Here is a 19013-nt window from a genome sequence, read left to right on the forward strand (position 1 = left end):
CCTCCCAAAGTGCTGGGATTACATGCGTGAGCCACTGCGCCCGGGCCCTGATTTTTGTATTTATACTAGAGATGGGGTTTCACCATGTTGGCAAGGGTGGTCTCGAACCTCTGACCTCAAAGTGATCCCCCTGCCTTGGCCTCTCAAAGGGTTGGGATTACAGGCATGAGCCACCGGGCCTGGCTGGATGAGTTGTTTTCTAGAATTCCTTCCAGCTCAAACACTCCACAATTTTGGGAATCTGAGAATGCTGAGATTAACTGGGAGGCAAGGGAGAAGGTGGGACAGAAATTGGTTTATAGTATCATGTAAATAGCCAAACAGAAGAATCTAGAAGCTAGTTTCAGTAGGGGCAGCTAACTTCCCCTCAATTTGTCTAAGCCAGAAAGGGGGAGTCTGCAGCATTAGTTTGTGGCATGTGAGAGGCCCATTAATAAAAGAGCCACATTTGCTCAGGGGAAAGTGAGTTACATGGAAGGACAAGGACAGTTGTAGGCTTGCAAAGGAGCATTCGCTGCCATGCAGGGTGAATCCAATGAAGAAGGAACTGAGGGCAAAGGGGAAGAGCAGGGAGGTAGAGAAGAGAGAATGGAAGACGATGGAGGGACTCGGGAGTGTGGCGTCTCAGCCCAGCTCATCCTAGCTCAGCAGGACTGCAGAGGTGTCCACTGTTCCCCATGGTGAGAATTGGGTGCCCTTTGTTGCTTAATCTTCGGGTTCCAGGAGACTCCGGGACCCAGGGACAGACAGGAGGGGAGTTGGAGCAGGGGGATGCAGGAGACTCAATGGAGGCCGAAGGCAGTGGCCTGATCCAGTGTGTCTGGAGAGTGGGAAGGTGTTGAGGTCTATGGTATCTGCCAGATGGTAGTGGCTGAATAAAAGTGGGAATAAAACAAAGAAGCAAGGCAAGGAGGGGAAGAAGCAGCAAGAGAGGGAGGGAGAGGGGAAGAGGGAGGAAGAAAGCATACAGCAGTCAGGTGGTTTTGTGATGCAGGTGAACTTGGACTGGAATAGACAAACTTTGTTGACTGTTTTGCTCTGTAATTACCTTTTAAAGAGATTATCCAGAGCTGGCTCACCCAGTTCCCCTCTTAGGCCTCCTGGCCCAACACGTAGCAAAACTGGGTAGGAAATAAGGCCATCCACCATGCCTGTAGCCCTCTGTCCTTATCACTCCATGGAGCCTTGCTTAGTTCAGTCAACACCTGCTTCCTGAGCACCTGCTGACATCTGCCTGGAGCTGAGAGCACAGCCCCTGCCCTCAGGAACGCTGTCTTCTGGCACTGGCCGTTTGCAGAGCACTTTTACAGACTTCTGAGGCAGGGACTGTCACTGCTTCTCTTTTACAGATGCAGAAATTGTCGCTTACTTGGAGGGATCCACGTGCCTGGGATCACTCAGCACATAGTGTAGGGCTGGGATCTGGACTCTGGGTTTGGTGTTCATGCTTTCAAGCTCTTTCCTCAACACCTCGCTGTCTCACACTGCTTACACTGCCTGGAGAGCTTGAAAACCCTGCGACAGCACCCCTCCATCCAGCCTTGGAGGGGCCAGTGTCCCAGGGCTGGCTAGGAAGGAGGCAGGCTGTAAGCACTCGGTCCCATGGAATGGTGCTCTCACAGGGTCTCCCGTGGGACCCTCATGAGGATGCCATCAGTTGAAAGAGGAGGCTTGGAAGGGGCAATGTTGAGTCGCCAGTGATGGAATGTCTGGTTTCAACGAAGGAACTTGCTTTGTAATGGGACTGTGTGTGGACTTCTAGCCCTGTAACACCACTCCTCCCAGGAGGCCTCCACCTGCCTTCCTGGCCCCCCTCAGGGCCCTGGCACAGTACTGAGTATATAGTCAATTGCACTTACTAGGGTTTGTTTGTTTATTTGTTTGTTTGTTTGTATTGCCAGGGACCCCGCATACATTAACGTAGTGTAGTATTATCTCCTTAGATTGCAAGTTCCTCAAGGACAGGTGGCTTCTGTCTTTCCACTCCTACCACCTCCACCAAGATACCCAGCTTTCCCCTCCCCACAGGCTGCGAACATTGTATCCATTTATTGGGTAGTGGGAAGATTTCAGCCAGAAGTTAACTCGAGTCAAGCAGATGTCTTGGGGGCCAGTCACATGACAAGCCCCATAACAGATGCTGTGCAGAATGTAGAGATTAAGGTCCTGTGTGTTCTCCACCTTGAGAAGCTTGCAGTTTAAGAGGGAAGATGAAAACGTGGGCACACAACTGTGCTGACCTCTTCCCTGACTTTCAGGCCCTGCATGGCATGACCCCTGTCACGTGTCTGATGGATTGCTTTCTCCAGCCCCACCCCTTATCTCCCCTCCCCTCCCTCTAGGAATCGTCCAACTCTCCACCTTCTAGTCTTTGTTCCTGCAGTTCCATGCTCTGGAATGCCTTTCCCTCTTCCCAGCAACTCTTGCTCAGTTCCAGTGCAGCATCCTCCATGAAAGACTTTCTCGATTGCCCAACCAGATGTTTCCCTCTTTAGAACCCATCCCTGGCAAGACCTTTGTGGACCTGTCACACTCTGTCTCATGCTCCCCTTATTTGTGCCCTGTCTCCTCGTACCTCCCTTCCCCATCCTGCTGTAATCACAGGAATAGGCTCCTACTAATCTTTGGGCTTTGAACTTACCATGTGCTTCATACCTACTCATCAAGTTGTACGGTACAAAGTGGACTAATATGAGGCACATGTAGGAAGAAACAATATCGTGGGGTCTTGCAGGAGGAAGTGACCTTCAACTGAGCCTTATAGAATGGGCAGATGGGGGGGCAGTGGCCAGGTTCCTTTCTCTTCTTGACATAAGCAGCCCTACCCGCCTCTTGAGGATTCCTGGGAGCAATGGCAGTTGCTTGTTTCCCTGGAGCAGAGAAAAAAGGGTACACTTGAAGTCATTTTGGGCCCAAAGGGCCAGCTCAAGGCTTGAATCTCAGAGCAGCCTTTGCCACTATTATGTGTCTTGGGTGAGTACCTGACTATTGGATGCAGTAGAGCTGGCCCAGAGACAGGACGTGGGCCAAGGGCGATGAAGATGCACTCTTATTTCCCTTTCTTTTGCTTTCTCTTTTCTTCTTCCATCCTCTTCTTTTCTCCCTCCCCTCCCTTCCTTCCTCTACACCCATCACTCCCTCCCTCTGCCTGCTCCCCGGCCTCTCCCAGCTCTCCTCGGCCCTGCTGTTTGATGCTGTCTATGCTGTGGTGACTGCAGTGCAGGAACTGAACCGGAGCCAGGAAATCGGCGTGAAGCCCCTGTCCTGCGGCTCGGCCCAGATCTGGCAGCACGGCACCAGCCTCATGAACTACCTGCGCATGGTGAGGAGCAGCTGAGGCCCTACAGGGCCGTGCCCAGACTGGTGGGGTGGGACATGTGGTTCAAGGTACAATAGTCCCTCAACTCCAGGCTTCCCCAAAACGTGCCTTTTATTACAGCCCCAGGTAAATCAGTGTTCTCTAGTGACCCCAGTTGAATGGATCATGAGCCACATTTGTTCCCTAAGCCCCAATAACCACTGAGAATCCATGGAAGTTTGTTCAGAAGGCAACAGCCCTCGAGCCTTATGCTGTTAATGGGCCCCTGAATTCCAGACTTAGCACCTGGCCTGTCTGCTCAGCAGTGTTCTCAGCAAAGCTCCACACAGCTGGGAAAGGGTGGTGCTGCTGGAGACTGGCATCCCTGTGGGAGTTGCAGGCTCAAGACTTCTAGCTTGGCTGGGTTTCCCATTGTTGTCCTCCCCAGCCATGCCACCTCTGGTGGATGAATGTGAATCTCTACCCCACACAGAAGACTTCTGTCAGAGAAGCCTGCTGCAGCACAATGTCTCGGACTTTGCATTTAGAGTTAGGTGGAGAGTCATCCTGACTTCCTGTGGGCCTGGGGGTGGGTGAGCGCCTGCCCAGAGAGGATGAATGCTGTGGACAGCCAAGGGCCTGGAGGAGGGGCTGAGAAGAATGTGAGCTCAAGTTAGCACCATGACTGGGTTGGTTTGTGCAGTTGGTTTGGCGTTATTGGGGAAGCATTCTTCTACTCCAGGCCAAGCCAAGTCTGAATTGTCTCTGCAGACATCACATTTGTCATCTCAAGATGCCTTGGCTGTGGGTGGGCAGGAGAAGGACCTTAACTGCTTTGCCTCTTTGGGGCATCCTTAAATAGCCCCTGTGTAGAAATCTTGCTTGGGGGCAAGTGTAACCTGGGGCCTGTTTGGTGCTGTAACTCACTCTCTCTTGGACAGGTAGAATTGGAAGGTCTTACCGGCCACATTGAATTCAACAGCAAAGGCCAGAGGTCCAACTATGCCTTGAAAATCTTACAGTTCACAAGGAATGGTTTTCGGCAGGTAAGCCCAGCTGTGCCGTGGTGATGGCAGGTCCTCCTCTCTGTTCTCTTCTCTGACCCCAGCCCATTTCATTGATGCCTTTGGTGTTTTGGATGGCCTCCTACTCCCAGTTATCCCCAAGAGCAGCAGGCTGGATCCTGGGCGAGGCTCCTGGCCTGCACCAGCCTCCCCCTTCCTGCCACCAGAGCAGTCACTGTGGCTCAGGGACTACACCCCCAGCAAAATACCAAGAGGGAGAGAACTGGGATGAAAGGGGAGGCAAGGGGGTGTCATGTAAGGGAGGAATTCCCAGGGAGGATTTTACTCCCTGAGTCTGACCCTAATCCTGGAGCCCATTTAGACTCCAGGGAGCCTGCTGGCAAGGCAGAGACTGTATCTCATGTGGGCCAAGGAAACCTTCAGTGTTGGAGTGCATGGCTGGGTCTCTCCTGTCTGCCCTTCTCTGACCAACCTGCAACTCCCACCCCCATGCCAATGGCACAGCCCCTCTCCTGGCCGCTCCCTGCCTGCTCCGTCATTGCAGGGATGCCTTGTCCTTCATAGTTCCTTTCAGCTCCCCACTCCTTTGCTCATTCTTCACCATTACCCTTTTTCCCCTTTTCTGAGATCCTCCTCCATTAGAAGAAACAGGGATCTGAAAGGGATATGACTTTCGAACTGTCTCTTGAAGATCTCCCACCCTCACTATCACCCTAAGAGTCAACTCCCTATTATTTGGCTAACCCTTCTGAAGCCTTAGAAAGGCTAGTAAGTAGGAAGCCAAGCACTAAATACAGCAACAAGTGGGTACATTGAAGAGCTTCCTGACTGTCAGAGTGGCTGAACAAGGGAGCACACTACTGAAGGGTTGCACAATCACCTTTTCCAGGAGATTATGAAGAATCGTCATCACCACCACCACCACCATCATCATCACCACCACCATCACCACCACCACCACCACCACCACCACCATCACCACCACCATCACCACCACTGCCATCACCACTACCACCACCATCATTACCACCACCACCACCATCACCACTACCACCAACACCATCACCATCACCACCACCACCACCACCACCATCACCACCACAAATGATCACCACCACCACCACCACTGTCATCACTACCACCACCATCACTACCACCACCATCATCACCATCACCACCACTGCACCAGTACCATCACACAACCATCACCACCACCACCATCACCACTACCAACACCACCATCACCACCACCACCACCATCACCACCACAAACAATCACCACTACCAACACCACCATCACCACTACCATCACTACCACCATCATCACCACCATTGCCACCACCACCACCACCGCCACCACCACCATCACTGTCACCACCACCATCACCACCACCACCACCACCACCATCAACACCACCACTATCACCACCACCATCACCATCACCACCACCACATCGCCACCACCACCATCACCACCACAAACGATCACCACCACCACCACCGTCATCACCACCACCACCATCACCACCATCATCACCATCACCACCACTGCACCAGTACCATCACACAACGATCACCACCACCACCACCATCACCACTACCAACACCACCATCACCACCGCCACCATCACCACCACAAACGATCACCACCACCATCACCACTACCACCACCATCACCACTACAACCATCATCACCACCAAAACCACCACCATCACTACCATCATCACCACCACCACCACCATCATCACCATCACTACCACCATGATCACCACCATCACCACCACCACCACCGCTGCCACCACCATCACCACCACCACCAGCACCCTCATCACCACCACCATCACCACCACCACCATCATCACCATCACCACCACCACCATCACCACCACTACTGCAACCACCATCATCACCATCATCACCATCACCACCACTGCACCAGTACCGTCATACCACTACCACCACCATCATCACCACCACTACCATCACCACTACCACCACCACCATCATCACCACCACCACCATCACTACTGCCATCATCACCAACACCACCATCACCACCACCACCACCATCACCACCATCACTACCACCACCACCACCCCCACTACCATCATCATCACCATCATCATCACCACCACCATCACTAACACCATCACCACCACCACCATCACCACCACCACCGCCCCCACCACCATCACTACCATCACCACCACCATCATCATGACCACCACCATCACCACCACTATCACTACCACTGTCACCACCACCACCATCACCACCACCACCACCACCATCACCACCATCATCACCATCACCACCACTGCATCGGTACCATCACACCACCACCATCACCATCACCAGCATCACCACCATCACCACCACTGCACCAGTACCATCACACCACCACCCCACCATCATCACCACCACCACCACCACCATCACCACCACCACCAACACAGCAACCACCATCACCACCACTGCCACCACTACCGTCACCACCACCATCGTCACCACCACCATCACCACCACCAGCACCAGCACCACTACCACCACCACTGCCAACATGCTCACCACGAGCACCACCACCACCACCACTGCCACCATCACCACCACCACCACCACCGTCATCATCATCACCACCACTATCCCCATCATCACCACCACTACCATTACCACTATCATCATCACCACCACCACCCCCACCAGCATCATCATCACAACCACCATTGTCATCATCACCACCACTACTGTCATCACCACCACTACTGTCATCACCACCACCACCACCAGTATCATCATCACTACCACTGCAATTGTCATCATCACAGCAGCCTCCATTTATTAGGCTCTTGCCATGGGCCTTATACCATGTAAGTGTGTCATATATATTTTCTCTTTTAACCCTACAAAATAGATACTTTTTATTAGTCCCAGTTTTATACTTGAAGAAACTGAGGCTCAGGGGGACTGAGTGACTTATCCTTGAACAAACAGTAATGACAGAGCTGGTTTTGGACCCAAATAGATCTACCTCTAAAGTCTAAGTCCTTAACCATTACAACAAATTATGCATCAGAATCGCCTTGGAAATGCATTAAAAACACAGATTTTAAAACTCTACCTCACAAGAGGCTAGATGGGGAGGCCTATGATAGGCCCTAGGAACTGATGCAGTCGTCAAGCCCCCAAGGTGATTCGAATGAAGCCCTACCCCGCGGAGGCCCTGTCACATCTGCCTCCTGCTTCTGGGTCCCCACATCTGAGAGGCTCCGATCAGCCCTCCTTAGAAGTCCAGTGGAGTTCTTTCTAGATCTTAATTATGCTGGGTCCCGAGGTCAGGTCACCCTTCTTGGAAGGCGAGGCAGTAAAAGGAAAGAGTCCCAGACAGAGGGGAGCCCAGAGTCCTGCTGCTGACTCTCAGCAAGGCCTCGTATCTCTGGGCCAGAGCTGCATTGTCTGTAAGCAATAACAGCTACCATTTTGCATAATTTCTCAAATGGGAGCAGGGTTAGGTAGGCAGCCAGAAACTATGGGGATGGCATTTCACAAAATGGTCATTTTATTCATCTAACAAGTCGTATATTGAGCATACACTATGCATCAGGTACCATGCTGGGCCTGGGGGAAACGAAGCTGAAAAAGATTCAGCCCTTGCGTGGAGAGAGTGCCCACGGTCGGTCCAGGGAGCCTGACATAGAAAACCATAAGTGCAAATTTGGGTTATTACACTCAGATTGTGCCCTCAGGCTCCTAATTACCTGAATAGGTGAAGCTGCCAGCCTGTGGAGAAATTGTCAGGCACACTTTTCTCTGAGCCCCAATGTGCTTGGGGGATGTGAAGTGAAGAACATTCATTCTTTCTTTCAAGACATCTTTGTTGAGTGCCTATTATATGCCAGACTCTCTTCTAGGTATAGGTTTTTTAAGACGGAGAAAGTGGCTGCTTTTGTGGAGCCTGTATTCTGGTAGGGGACAGGCAGTGGGCAAACAAATATATATGTGACATAGTGTCAGGAGTGGTAAGAGGAAAAAGAAAATGGGGACAGGAGAAAGGGGTGGAGATGATAACAGTGGAGGAACAGTTAGGAGAACATGATGCTCACTCCATAGAAAGCCTGATCCCAGGCTTTGAAACACTCCCCTTAGACCTCAGCCCTGCTTTGTGAGTGCTTCAGGGAAAGAGCCCACTTCCAGCATCCCTCCATCAAGAGACACCTGCAGTGGCAGAGCTGGCTGGTAGCCCTGATCCCACTCTCCACTTGAAGGACAGCTGATTAGGCTCCAAGTGCCTCTTCATCTTTATTCTGCTTCTCCAGCAGCCGCTGCTCAGGCTGGCCTGTGCTCACCCCGAGGCCAGAGGACTGCCTGAGTTATTAAGAAACAGCGTCATCAGCCCCAGCCCCCAGGGCTCATCCTTCAGCCCCCGACCCAGGCCAGCAAGGGATTATGCCCTGAATCCTCCATAGCGGCTGCAGTTTCTTCGGCAGCGGCACACATGAGCAGTGCAGGGCAAAGCTTCTCAAATATATACGTGCACCTGAATGACTGAGAGTGCTTCATAAAAATTGAACACTCCCAGGCCTCGCAGCTATAAATTCCAGTTTAGTAAAACAGGATATATTCCAGAAATCCGCATAATTTTAACCAGCACCCAGATAGATGATAACAGTGCAGGTGGTCCACAGACTACCCTTTGACAAATACTGTCCTAGTAGAAGAGTATTTGTGAACTGCAGCCTCTACACAGAGATTTTTTTCTTGACCTCTCCACATCCTACCCCCATCTTTTTGAGCCAGTGTTGGATGGAATCTGCTGCAGAAGTGACCATTAAAGAGGATGTGCTTTGACCTTCAACTACTCTAAGGGACACATATATTTGATTGGACTTGTAAAGTGGATGGTCATTATTCTCTTTATGTCCTGTCCCCCCTTTTTTTTCAACAAATCTAGTGAGCGTCCTGCTGCTTCCCTGTCTGGTGTAGGTGCCATGAGTACCAAATGAAAACTGTGCGTGATGTATCATGGACACAGATGTAGCTTTGCAGCTTTGGTCCCCAGGTCCCTTCCCAATCACCGCCCAATCTTTGCCTCTTGACAGGTGTCCTTCCCTTGCTTATTACAGAATGAAGAAATGGTTTAGGGAGTGATAATTAATTGGGCCTCTCTTCCAGGGTGGGAGGAATGTCAATACCTCTGTGCAAATACTCTCCCAATTCCATTCAAGGTGATGCTGGGCAGGGGAGGAGAAAGTGACAAGGAGCAGGGGAAATAGCATCTTTTGAGTACTTTTTGCATACCAGACATCACATGAGCACTTTGCACAAATCCCTTCCAATCTTGAGGACAGCCCTTCAAGGTAGATAAATTCCCATTTCACCGATAAGAATACGGGAGCTCAGGGAGCGGAAGGAACTTGGTCCTGCTATTAGCAAGGATTTCAGGCAGAGCTGGAATTTATGCTCAGGCTTGTCCAACTGCAAAGCCCGTGCTCTTGGATCCCCCACTCTTATCCTTTCCTCACTTTCCTGGAATCCCTAAAACCCCAAATGAAACTCCTTTAGCCGGGTCTGTTGTTCTGCTGCCACCTGCTGCAAACCAGGACAGCGCCAGGGTCCTGATGACCGGCTGGGCTGGGCGTGCCTTAGGAATGGCGTCTTCTCATTGGGGCTTGGTTTTATTCTCTCTCTTCCTGTCTGGGTGAGTGACCATTAAGAGCTGGTTTTGATTATTTAAAAGCCTCACGCGGGGACCTGGTGGGTTGTAATTGGTAAAACATCCGAACCAAATACCACATTCTCTGCCGGTGGCTGATTAAAGGGTTATTACCATTTTAAAAATAGTCTGTCAGAACTCAGGGTTGTTTTCTACTATTTTAAAAATGACTATTTTGATTCTGTTCGGAGAGAGGTTTCAGTCTTGAGACTGACTTTGTGGAGCTTCTGCTGGAGACTGCAGGGTCAGGGCAGTTCCCTGTTGTGTCCTGTCAGTGACATTTCTGAACGTGGACCATCTCCCAGTTGTTGGCTTATGGGCATAGAAGTTGACAGTATTGTTTCAGCTCCACCGCCCAGTTTTTGCGCATGCAAGATCTCCATTGTCCATCTCATATCCTCCCTTTTCATGACACGGAAGATGGCCTGGACAGTACTAGGAAAGTATAGTCTCCCTTCCGGATTTGGGAGAAATCTTTGGAAGAGGCTGGGAAAGAAGGAAGCACAGCGATAGAAGACCCTGAATTTCCTTCGTTTAACTTGGTCTAAAGATCAGAGATTCTGAGCAGCCCCCAAGCGACTTTGTTAGTGCTGTAACAAGATGAGCGCACCTTTCATCTGAGGACCGGAAATAGCTTAACAGGCTCTAATTAAGCCTTTGAGGTTTGCTATTCCTAGTTTAAGATGCAGATCTAAACTTTTTCTATTGGCTCACTGTATATCACTATGTGGATACCTCAATTTCATTTCTCTGAGCAATGAAGGTCGTAACCTCCCAGCGTTTGACCTGGGTGAACCCAAGAATTAGCCAAACTAGAATTGCATGGCACAGTCTTGTGCTTGCCTGTGGTTACATAGAAAGCCGGCTCTACTGACATAATCGCTAACATTTATTGTCACCTACGTGATGTGCTGTGCTGAGTGGTGTACGTATGTATTTAAAATTTCTCATCATTTCATCAACCCTGCAGGAGAGCTATTCTCTCAGCTTGTAGGTGAAGGAATTGAGACAGAGAGAGAGGAAGTCATGTATCCACATTCATATAGCCAGTAAGTGCCAGATTTAAGAATTGGGTCTGAGTACAGCTGCCTTCAAAGTCCAAGGTCTTTCCACTATACAGAATTGCCCCAGACCATGTTGGAAGGGACCTTCAAGCCCTTCATGGATTCCTCCAACCCAGTGCAAGAACGTTTTCCATTGTTCCCCTGAAGGAGATAACCACCCAGCCTCTCCTTGAGCATGTCCTGGGCTGAGGAATTCACTGCCTCTCAAGGGACACATTCCAAATTCTTCCAGGCACTGAGTCAAAATCTGCCTCCTAATTCTGCTGTAATAGGAACAGTCTGCTGCTTCTTTCTTACCAGCTCTTCAAATGTTTTTCAAAAGTTTGATTTTACTTCATTCACTTATTCTTTCATGCCTGAATTTAGCATAGAATTTTCGAGCACCTTCTCTGTGTCAGGGGCTGGGAATGCAAGATTCATGAATCATGGTTCCCCCAAGAGCTCATAATCTTTTGGGGAAGACAAAAATTGCAGCCAGGTCTTACTGTACAGGGCTGGTGTTGTCATGCTCTTCCATTTTTTCCTTTCTCAGGCAGCAGTTCCCAACATGACATGGCTGCCACGTCTCTCACCACTAGTGCTTTTCAGTTTGTCTAGGTTGTCTATTAAAACACAAGGCCCACATTGAACACCACACTCCAGATGGGGCTGAACAGCAGAGCTGAGAGCACTGGAGAGTTACGAGTTTCCTCAGACTGAACACCACATTTCTATTTGCCGCATTAGCTTTCCTACTGGAATTTGTTTTCCAATTTTTTATTCATTCTGAACTCTAGGCCTTGGGATCAATTAATTATTCCACTTACCTTTCTCCCACCAGATACACAGGGTTCTTTTCCTGTGAACTTTTCATAGAGATTAGACCTGAGCCACACTTTCCTTAGACCACAGATTTATTTCACACTGTTCCTACAGAGCTGGAGAAACTGGCAAGGCAGTGAAGGAGAGGGCCAGTAATAAGCCTTGTGAGCTGACAGCCAGACTTTTGTTTTCCAAAGCTTATATCAACCCAGCTTTCAAGGGGCTGATTTGAGTTCTAACCCGAGGAGGAGGATGAATGAAATGACTTTCCCGAATCACCCTTGCAAACCAAGAACTCAGGGATCCAGTGTCGTCTTTAGAAGGCTCAGAGAATTCAACCCAACTCCTTGAAATTTCGGCAGGTCCCACCCATTGCTAGGAGGTCAGGCTGCCTCTCTTTAATCTCCTCTCCTGCCATCCTGCCTGACAGAAGCCCACGCAGAGGCAGCTCTGCCCCCTTTCCGGGGGAGTCGGGATCCTCCTGCGTTGGCAGCGGTGGAACTTGCTTTGCTGCACTCGGAAGTCACGTAAAGGCAGCTGCATTTCTTATCGTGACCCTGTGCAGCCAAGAACTCCGGAAAATAGCTTCTAGTTGCTCTGGTGGGAATTTTAGCAGACCTGCTTCTCTGGTGGGAGCCACTCCTGTCCCCATACCCAGGCCCCTTCCTCCATTTCAAAAGCAAACAAACCTAGAACAACAGAAAACCATCAAAGCGCCCTGCCTGTCAGATGACATTCTGCGCTGACATTGCCTTCACATGGCATGGGAGAATAGTGAGGAGGATTTCATGCTCTCCATGGAGAGGTACCCCCGGCATCTGTGCCGTTGACCCCAGCCCCTCGTATTATGAGCTGACCCCATCATAGCTCCAGCCCCTTCTGCGCTAAGGAGAAGGACTATTAAGGCTCAGACAGGTTGCAGGGTGGAAGCGGGAAGGTAGCTCTGAGAGTACTGTGATTGCTACTGTCTAATGCATTTTCAATTTGAGGAAGGAATTTACCATAAATATGCAGATCCTTTGAAGCTGCTTCTGCCGGAGCCTGGCTCAGAGCACTGGAGCCGGGTTTGATTGTTGGGAATCGGCAGCCTTGAGTGCCAGCTCTCCGGCTTGGGAATAGACCTCTGTGGGCCAGCTGGGGAGGCCACTTGACAGGCGATTCCCCCAGAGCCAGTGGGAGTGACTTTACCTTTGATGAGGAAACTTCGAGGCGGCAGATCTGGGTGGAGGGAGCAGAAAAAGAGATGGGTGTCTGAGGGGCTGCCTTGAAAGTTACTGAGAAGTCGCTTATTTCTTCTTTTTAATTAAGGATCCAGGAGAAGGGGAATTGGAATGAGGTTTAAAATAGTTGACAACATCTCATAGAATGTCAAAAATTCTTAAGAGTTGGAGGTCAACGAGTCCATCTCTCCTACCAGAGAACACACCTGTGAGAGCGTCATTCCTGGGCTTAAAAGCCCTCGGCGGCCCCCATTTGCTTTCAGGATGACAGGTGTTGGGTGCTGCATACGTTTGAGTCCCCTCTTCTGCACTGGCCCTTCCGACTCTTCTGCACTGGCCCTTCCGACTCTGCTCCAGCATTACTAGGTGCTGTGGCAATCAGGCATGCCAGGCTCTCTCACATGCCCGTGCCAGTGCACTCATACCCACTTCCACGCCTCACCTGGCTACTCCTACTCACGTCTCCAAAACTCAGCTCAGTGAGGCTTCCCTAACCCCCAGCTCCTGCAAGCACCGGTCCAGAGCTCCGTTTATGTGCTTCCTCTACTTTTCACACTATTGTTCAGTGCTGGGGGCTCCCTGAGCCAGCTGAGAGTGGTGCTCAGGACAGGCTTGGAGAGCGAAGACAGGAGCGAACAAGGGACTGGTGTGTGCACAGCCCACCTCCCTGGGCCCTGGGGAGGTGTGCAGGGGGCACACAGATGTGCTGTCCAGGCCCTAAGGAGCTCATCGCCAATGGGGACTCCAGAGCCCTGGGGACCTGAGGATTTTGTCGTGAGAGTTCTCTAAAGCTACTGTTCGCCAAGTTGTTCAAGAGAGATTTCATATGACAAAGCTCCCCGCTGACAACTGGAATTTGAAAATTGAAGCAGAAGGCCCCTCCGATCACTGATATCTTCCCCCTTTCCATTTCTTTCCATCGTCCAGGAACAATGCTCCCCTACTTCACTAAAAGGCTCTGAAATACTTTCTCCTATGAGTGACTCAGGCTCTCCTGTCCACTCCAGGGACAACGGTCAAGGGGCAGATGAGCTGGCTTTGGCAGGGTGTAACCTGAAGGGCATTTTCTCTCCTGCCTTCCTGGCCCACATAAGTCTGGTTCTTTCTCCTAAAGCACAGGGACTTCCTGCTTATCAGCTCTGATGGGAAATTCACTGACTGCAGAAGCTTATTCACACATCAGCCGGCAAACAAATTAGAGCTACTTAAATTTTCGAGCTGGGGGCCGCTTTTGGGCAGAAGAACAAGGTTTTAAAGTGCTGCATTTTAAATATTTCTTATAATATGCCCGATCACGCTTCTGCCTGAGATCAGTCTGGGGAAGTTTGCCAGTTCCCAGTGACTCTTTTCCGTGCCTCTTCAGCCAGCTCATGCCTGGAAGAGCGGAAGAGGCGGACCTGCTAATTCAGTCTCAGGAAGCAGCCTGCGTCAGTCAGCTCTGATGGGAGGTGGGCCAGGCCACGGGCCAGAGGTGTGGGGTTTGCAGGCAGGCAGGCCTGGGGAAAGAATGAAGGTGGATCCAGGGAGGTGAGGGAGCCACATTCAGCAGCAGGCAGTGTGGGGCACTGGGAAGAGGATAAGGCTTCATGGTCAGAGGCTCAGGGCAGAGTCCCAGCTCTCTCAGTTTCTGTTCTAGCTTTCTGTTTCTCAATTTCCTCCTCAGTCAAGCAGGGATGGTGATCATCATCATGTCTGCTTTATGTGCATCATAAAATTATTGTGAGAGCAAAATGAAACATTGTTTATAGCTGTTCTTTGAGGATTCTACTATATTTGCAAATTTTAGTTCTGTCATCTCACACAGAGATGACTATCTATGTATCTGTCTACCTTTGTGTGTGGTGTTCCCAGAATCTCACTTCTACTGTGGCTCAGGGCAGAGAGAAGAACAAAGCAAGGTCTAGCAAGATGCCCAGGACCAGGTCACTCTGGCTGTAACCACACAAAGACTGGCCCGTGCCAGCCAGATAGGGCACATACCAGCTCTACCAGGCTGGCCACTCGGGGCTTCAGGATGGCCTCCCCACAGCCTCTCCCTCCCCTGCCTCTCTCCTTCCTCCATCCCTGACCCCTCCTTTTTCCACTCTCTAATGTGGCAGCCTTGCTGCTTCCACCTGGCAGGGGCTCTGGTGGGTGTGAAGCCTAGGGAAGCAGAAGCCGTGATGCCACTCCTCTGAGAATCCCAGCACCTCAAAGGCCTGCCTGACAGAGCCCTGCTCAGACAAGAGCTGCTGACACCCCCAAAACTAAAAATTCCCCATCTAGCCAGAGCACAGCAAGGCCTGGGCACATGCTAGCTGCATGCTGTGGGCCAGCTTCCAGCCAGGGGCAGAGCCGGGCCACGCTCAGGCCTCGCAGAAAGCTCAGAAGTTGCGTCCTCCCCTGCCCTCCAGCATTCTGCTGACTTCAATGTCCTGAGTTCCAGAAGGACAGCGAGTAACTGGCTTCCTTCCACCCAGGCACTTCATTAAAATCATGAGTTCAGTTGGCATCTGCCACTCAGAGCGCAAAGTTTTGTTATTAATACAACCAGCTTTCCCAAGATACTTCTCCACCTGGTGCGTTTAACAAATGAAGCCAGGCATGGCCTGCCTGTGTCATGTTCTTTGGCAGTAATTTTCTTGTAAGATGAAAAATCTCCAGCATGCCTGAGCTCTCTGATAAATTCTTTCCTCAGCAGCTAATTCGAAATACCTTCTAGCTTCCTGGAGGTGAGAGCAGGGTGTGCAGATGAGTCCTCATGTTGATGGATCCCGCCATGCACTCCACACATGGCAATTTGAGGAAGGCCAATTTGATCGTCCCCCAAAATGTTTACAAGTGAGTCTGTGAGATTTTCGACTATGCAAGAAAAGAAAAGGAAGTTGTGATGTAGGCAACAGAAATTCTTTTTTTTTATTTTTTATTTTTTCTGAGACGGAGTTTCACTCTTGTTGCCCAAGCTGGAGTGCAATGGCACGATCTCAGCTCACTGCAACCTCCACTTCCTGGGTTCAAGCGATTCTCCTGCGTCAGGCTCCTAAGTGGCTGAGATTACAGGCGCCTGCCACCACAGCCAGCTAATTTTTGCATTTTAGTAGAGATGGGTTTCGCCATGTTGGTCAGGCTGATCTCGAACTCCTGGCCTCAGATCACCTGCATGCCTTGGCGTCCCAAAGTGCTGGGATTACAGGCATGAGCCACCACTCCTTGCCAGCAACAGAAATTCTTGAAATCACTTAGTGCTTCTGTCCAAAAAGAAAGAAGATCTGAGCATCCTCACAGCTCATCTCTGGGAAATTTAACTTCAGAAACCATGAGCTAGTTGGGAAGTCTATTAAGTTCATACAAACATCATTCGGGGGTGGCATTTTTAGTCAGAGCTGACTGGGGTGGACTGAGCTCCACTCCTGCCCTATTACTTTCGCTGTCACTGGAATCTCTGAGAACAGCCAATGTGCTTTTATTCTCTTTGGCAGGAGGAGCAGTGAGGGCTAGACCAAATTCTGCTTCCTGTGCCAGACACTGGGGATTAGGGATGGAAGTCTGGGCAGGTCTTGGCACAAGCTTCACATTTGAGAGCAGACAAGTACGGTTGATCCTCATTATTTGTGGATTCCATGTTTGCAAATTCGACTACTTGCTAAAATCTATTTGTAACCCCCAAATCAATACAGTGCTTTTGCAGACATGCACAGAGCAGCAAAAAATTGGAATCACCGATGTGCACGTTCCCAGCTGAGGCTGAACAAGGCTGCACCGTGTCTTCTTTTTTCAGCTCTCATACTGTAAACAAGTGTCCTTCTCACAGTCCACTGCATGCCACATCTTGTCTAGTTTTGTACTTTTTCTTGGCAATGTTTCTGTTTAAAATGACCCCTAAGCATAGTGCTGAAGTGCTATCTAGTGTTCCTACCTACAAGAACAGTGATGTACCTTCCAGTGAAAGCACATGTGTTAGGTAAGCTGCATTCTGGCTGAGTGGGCTTGCTGTTGTTTAATGTTGATGCATCAACAATATATATTAAGCGAGGTGTCTGCAAACAGCAACACATGTAAAACAAAGTGATTGATTGATTGAAGAAAACAATGTGACCAGAGGCTCACAGGAACCTAGCCCTGTATTTCCCATAGGAACAAAAATGGTTCAGTATTCCCTAATTCAGTGTTTGTGGCAACTTTATAGAACAGAACTACCATGAATAATGAGAATCACCTGTAGTGAGTTTCAGCCAGGAGAGAAGACCAGGAATGAGCAAACGTATGAGTAGCTGAAGTTTTCCTACAGTGGCCTTTTCTCTGCGTTCACTGCCCCATACTGCTGCTCTCCTGTTTTCTCAAAATGAGCAAGGACTTCATTTCCTGTTGATGTCCTGCCTTTCTCCAGGTTCCCCTGATGCAGAAGTAGAATCCAGATCTTATATTCCTGGGGTCAAAAAGAATAATAAAGGTCTTCTAGGCCAGCACTCTAATTGGCTGCTTGGATTCTTGCAAATGGATTATCATAGAGTCTGTTTGAGTGCCTCCAGTGTCAGGGAACTCATCACCTACAGGAACAGTGTATTCCATCTTGGAACGCTCTTATTCTTAGAAAGTTCTTCTATCGGGCAGAAATCTTTCTTTCTAAAGCCTTTTTCCTTTTTCCTTAGTTGTGTTTCTTGGTTCCACACATCTATTCCACCCTTCCCGTCACTACCTTCATTTCATGGAGCTGTTTTGTGGCAGATTGGAGCGGAGACTTCCTTGTATCCCTCATGTCAGTGGCCACCTGCTTCACCTTCATGCCAGGGAAGCAGTGCTGCCCGTCGCCTCCTACCGTCACCTGTCTGAGGCCTTCTGGGGCTGCCTGCTCAGACAACTGCTCAGACGACAGCTGCTGACACTCACAAAAGTAAAAAAGAATAAACCTGTCTCTCTCAGGCTCTGCCCCAAGTCACTTTGCAAATTTACCTCACTTTATAAATATACCTAGCATTTTCAGGAATTCCTGTTTGAACTGGAAGGGGCAAGCCTATATCTTTCTTTTATAGGTAAGATAACTAAAGATCAAAAGAAATAACTTGCCCAAAGGAACTTTGTAATTCAATTCAACAGATATTTTTTGAGCACCCTTTATAGGCCAGGCACTTCCCTGGAAGCTGGAGCCACAAAGGGGAATTTATTCATGCATCCAGCCAATATATAGTAAGTGCCAATGTCATGCAAGGTATTGGGCATATGATAGTGAACAAGACAGAGTCTCTTCACTCTGGTACAGGAGAGGGGTGTGAAACAAATAATTACCTAAATACCTATATGATTTCGAATGTGATGAGTGCTACAAAGCACTAGTTCAGGGCACTATGCACAAGTCTGTGACGTGGATCTTGATGGAGACAAAAGACTGGGAGGGGCCTCCCTGAGGGGTGACATTCAGGCTGAAACCTGGTGGATGACTGGGAAACCCCAGGGGAAGGGTAGTGTGAGGAGTCTGAATGGGGCCACCCAGAGGTGGTTGTGGTAGATGGCAGAGCTGGTTGGGAAGCCAGAACTCCCACTCTGCTTATTTCACTGCCGCCCAGCCTCCCTTTCCTCAAGCTTTATTTATGTATCCTCTTCTAAATATGTAACTCAGAATCAAAGACAAGGGACAGCAAAGGCCACCCTCAGGGATATGCGGTCTCAGGCAGGAACGCTTGTGGCAAATGACAATGGATAAAGGATAAGGATTCGAATGTTTACTAAATGTTTAACTATATAGTCCCAACCCAATAGAATTAATATCTATTAGCATTAGTATCTATATCTATTAGTATCTGTATCTAGTAGCATAGCGGACCTGTCTGGGTTTGAATCTGTATTGACTATGGAGCTTTGGGCAAGAAATCCAATCTCTCAGAGCCTCAGTTTTCTTATCTGTAAAACAGGGATGATG

General features: G+C 49.6%; 1 protein-coding gene across 4 annotated transcripts in view; it reads left to right on the forward strand.

The window, feature by feature from the left end:
* The window catches only part of GRIK4 (glutamate ionotropic receptor kainate type subunit 4), a 484015-nt gene that overhangs the window by 365523 nt on the left and 99479 nt on the right, over positions 1-19013 (forward strand). For all 4 annotated transcript variants that reach the window (XM_008021223.3, XM_073021797.1, XM_073021799.1 and 1 more), the window contains 2 exons: positions 3170-3322; positions 4240-4344. In XM_008021223.3, coding sequence (XP_008019414.3) covers positions 3170-3322; positions 4240-4344 — 258 coding nt within the window. The remainder of the gene's footprint in view (positions 1-3169; positions 3323-4239; positions 4345-19013) is intronic.

The sequence above is a fragment of the Chlorocebus sabaeus genome, chromosome 1 (assembly GCF_047675955.1).
Source record: "Chlorocebus sabaeus isolate Y175 chromosome 1, mChlSab1.0.hap1, whole genome shotgun sequence".
In the NCBI taxonomy this organism is placed as follows: Eukaryota; Metazoa; Chordata; class Mammalia; order Primates; family Cercopithecidae; genus Chlorocebus; species Chlorocebus sabaeus.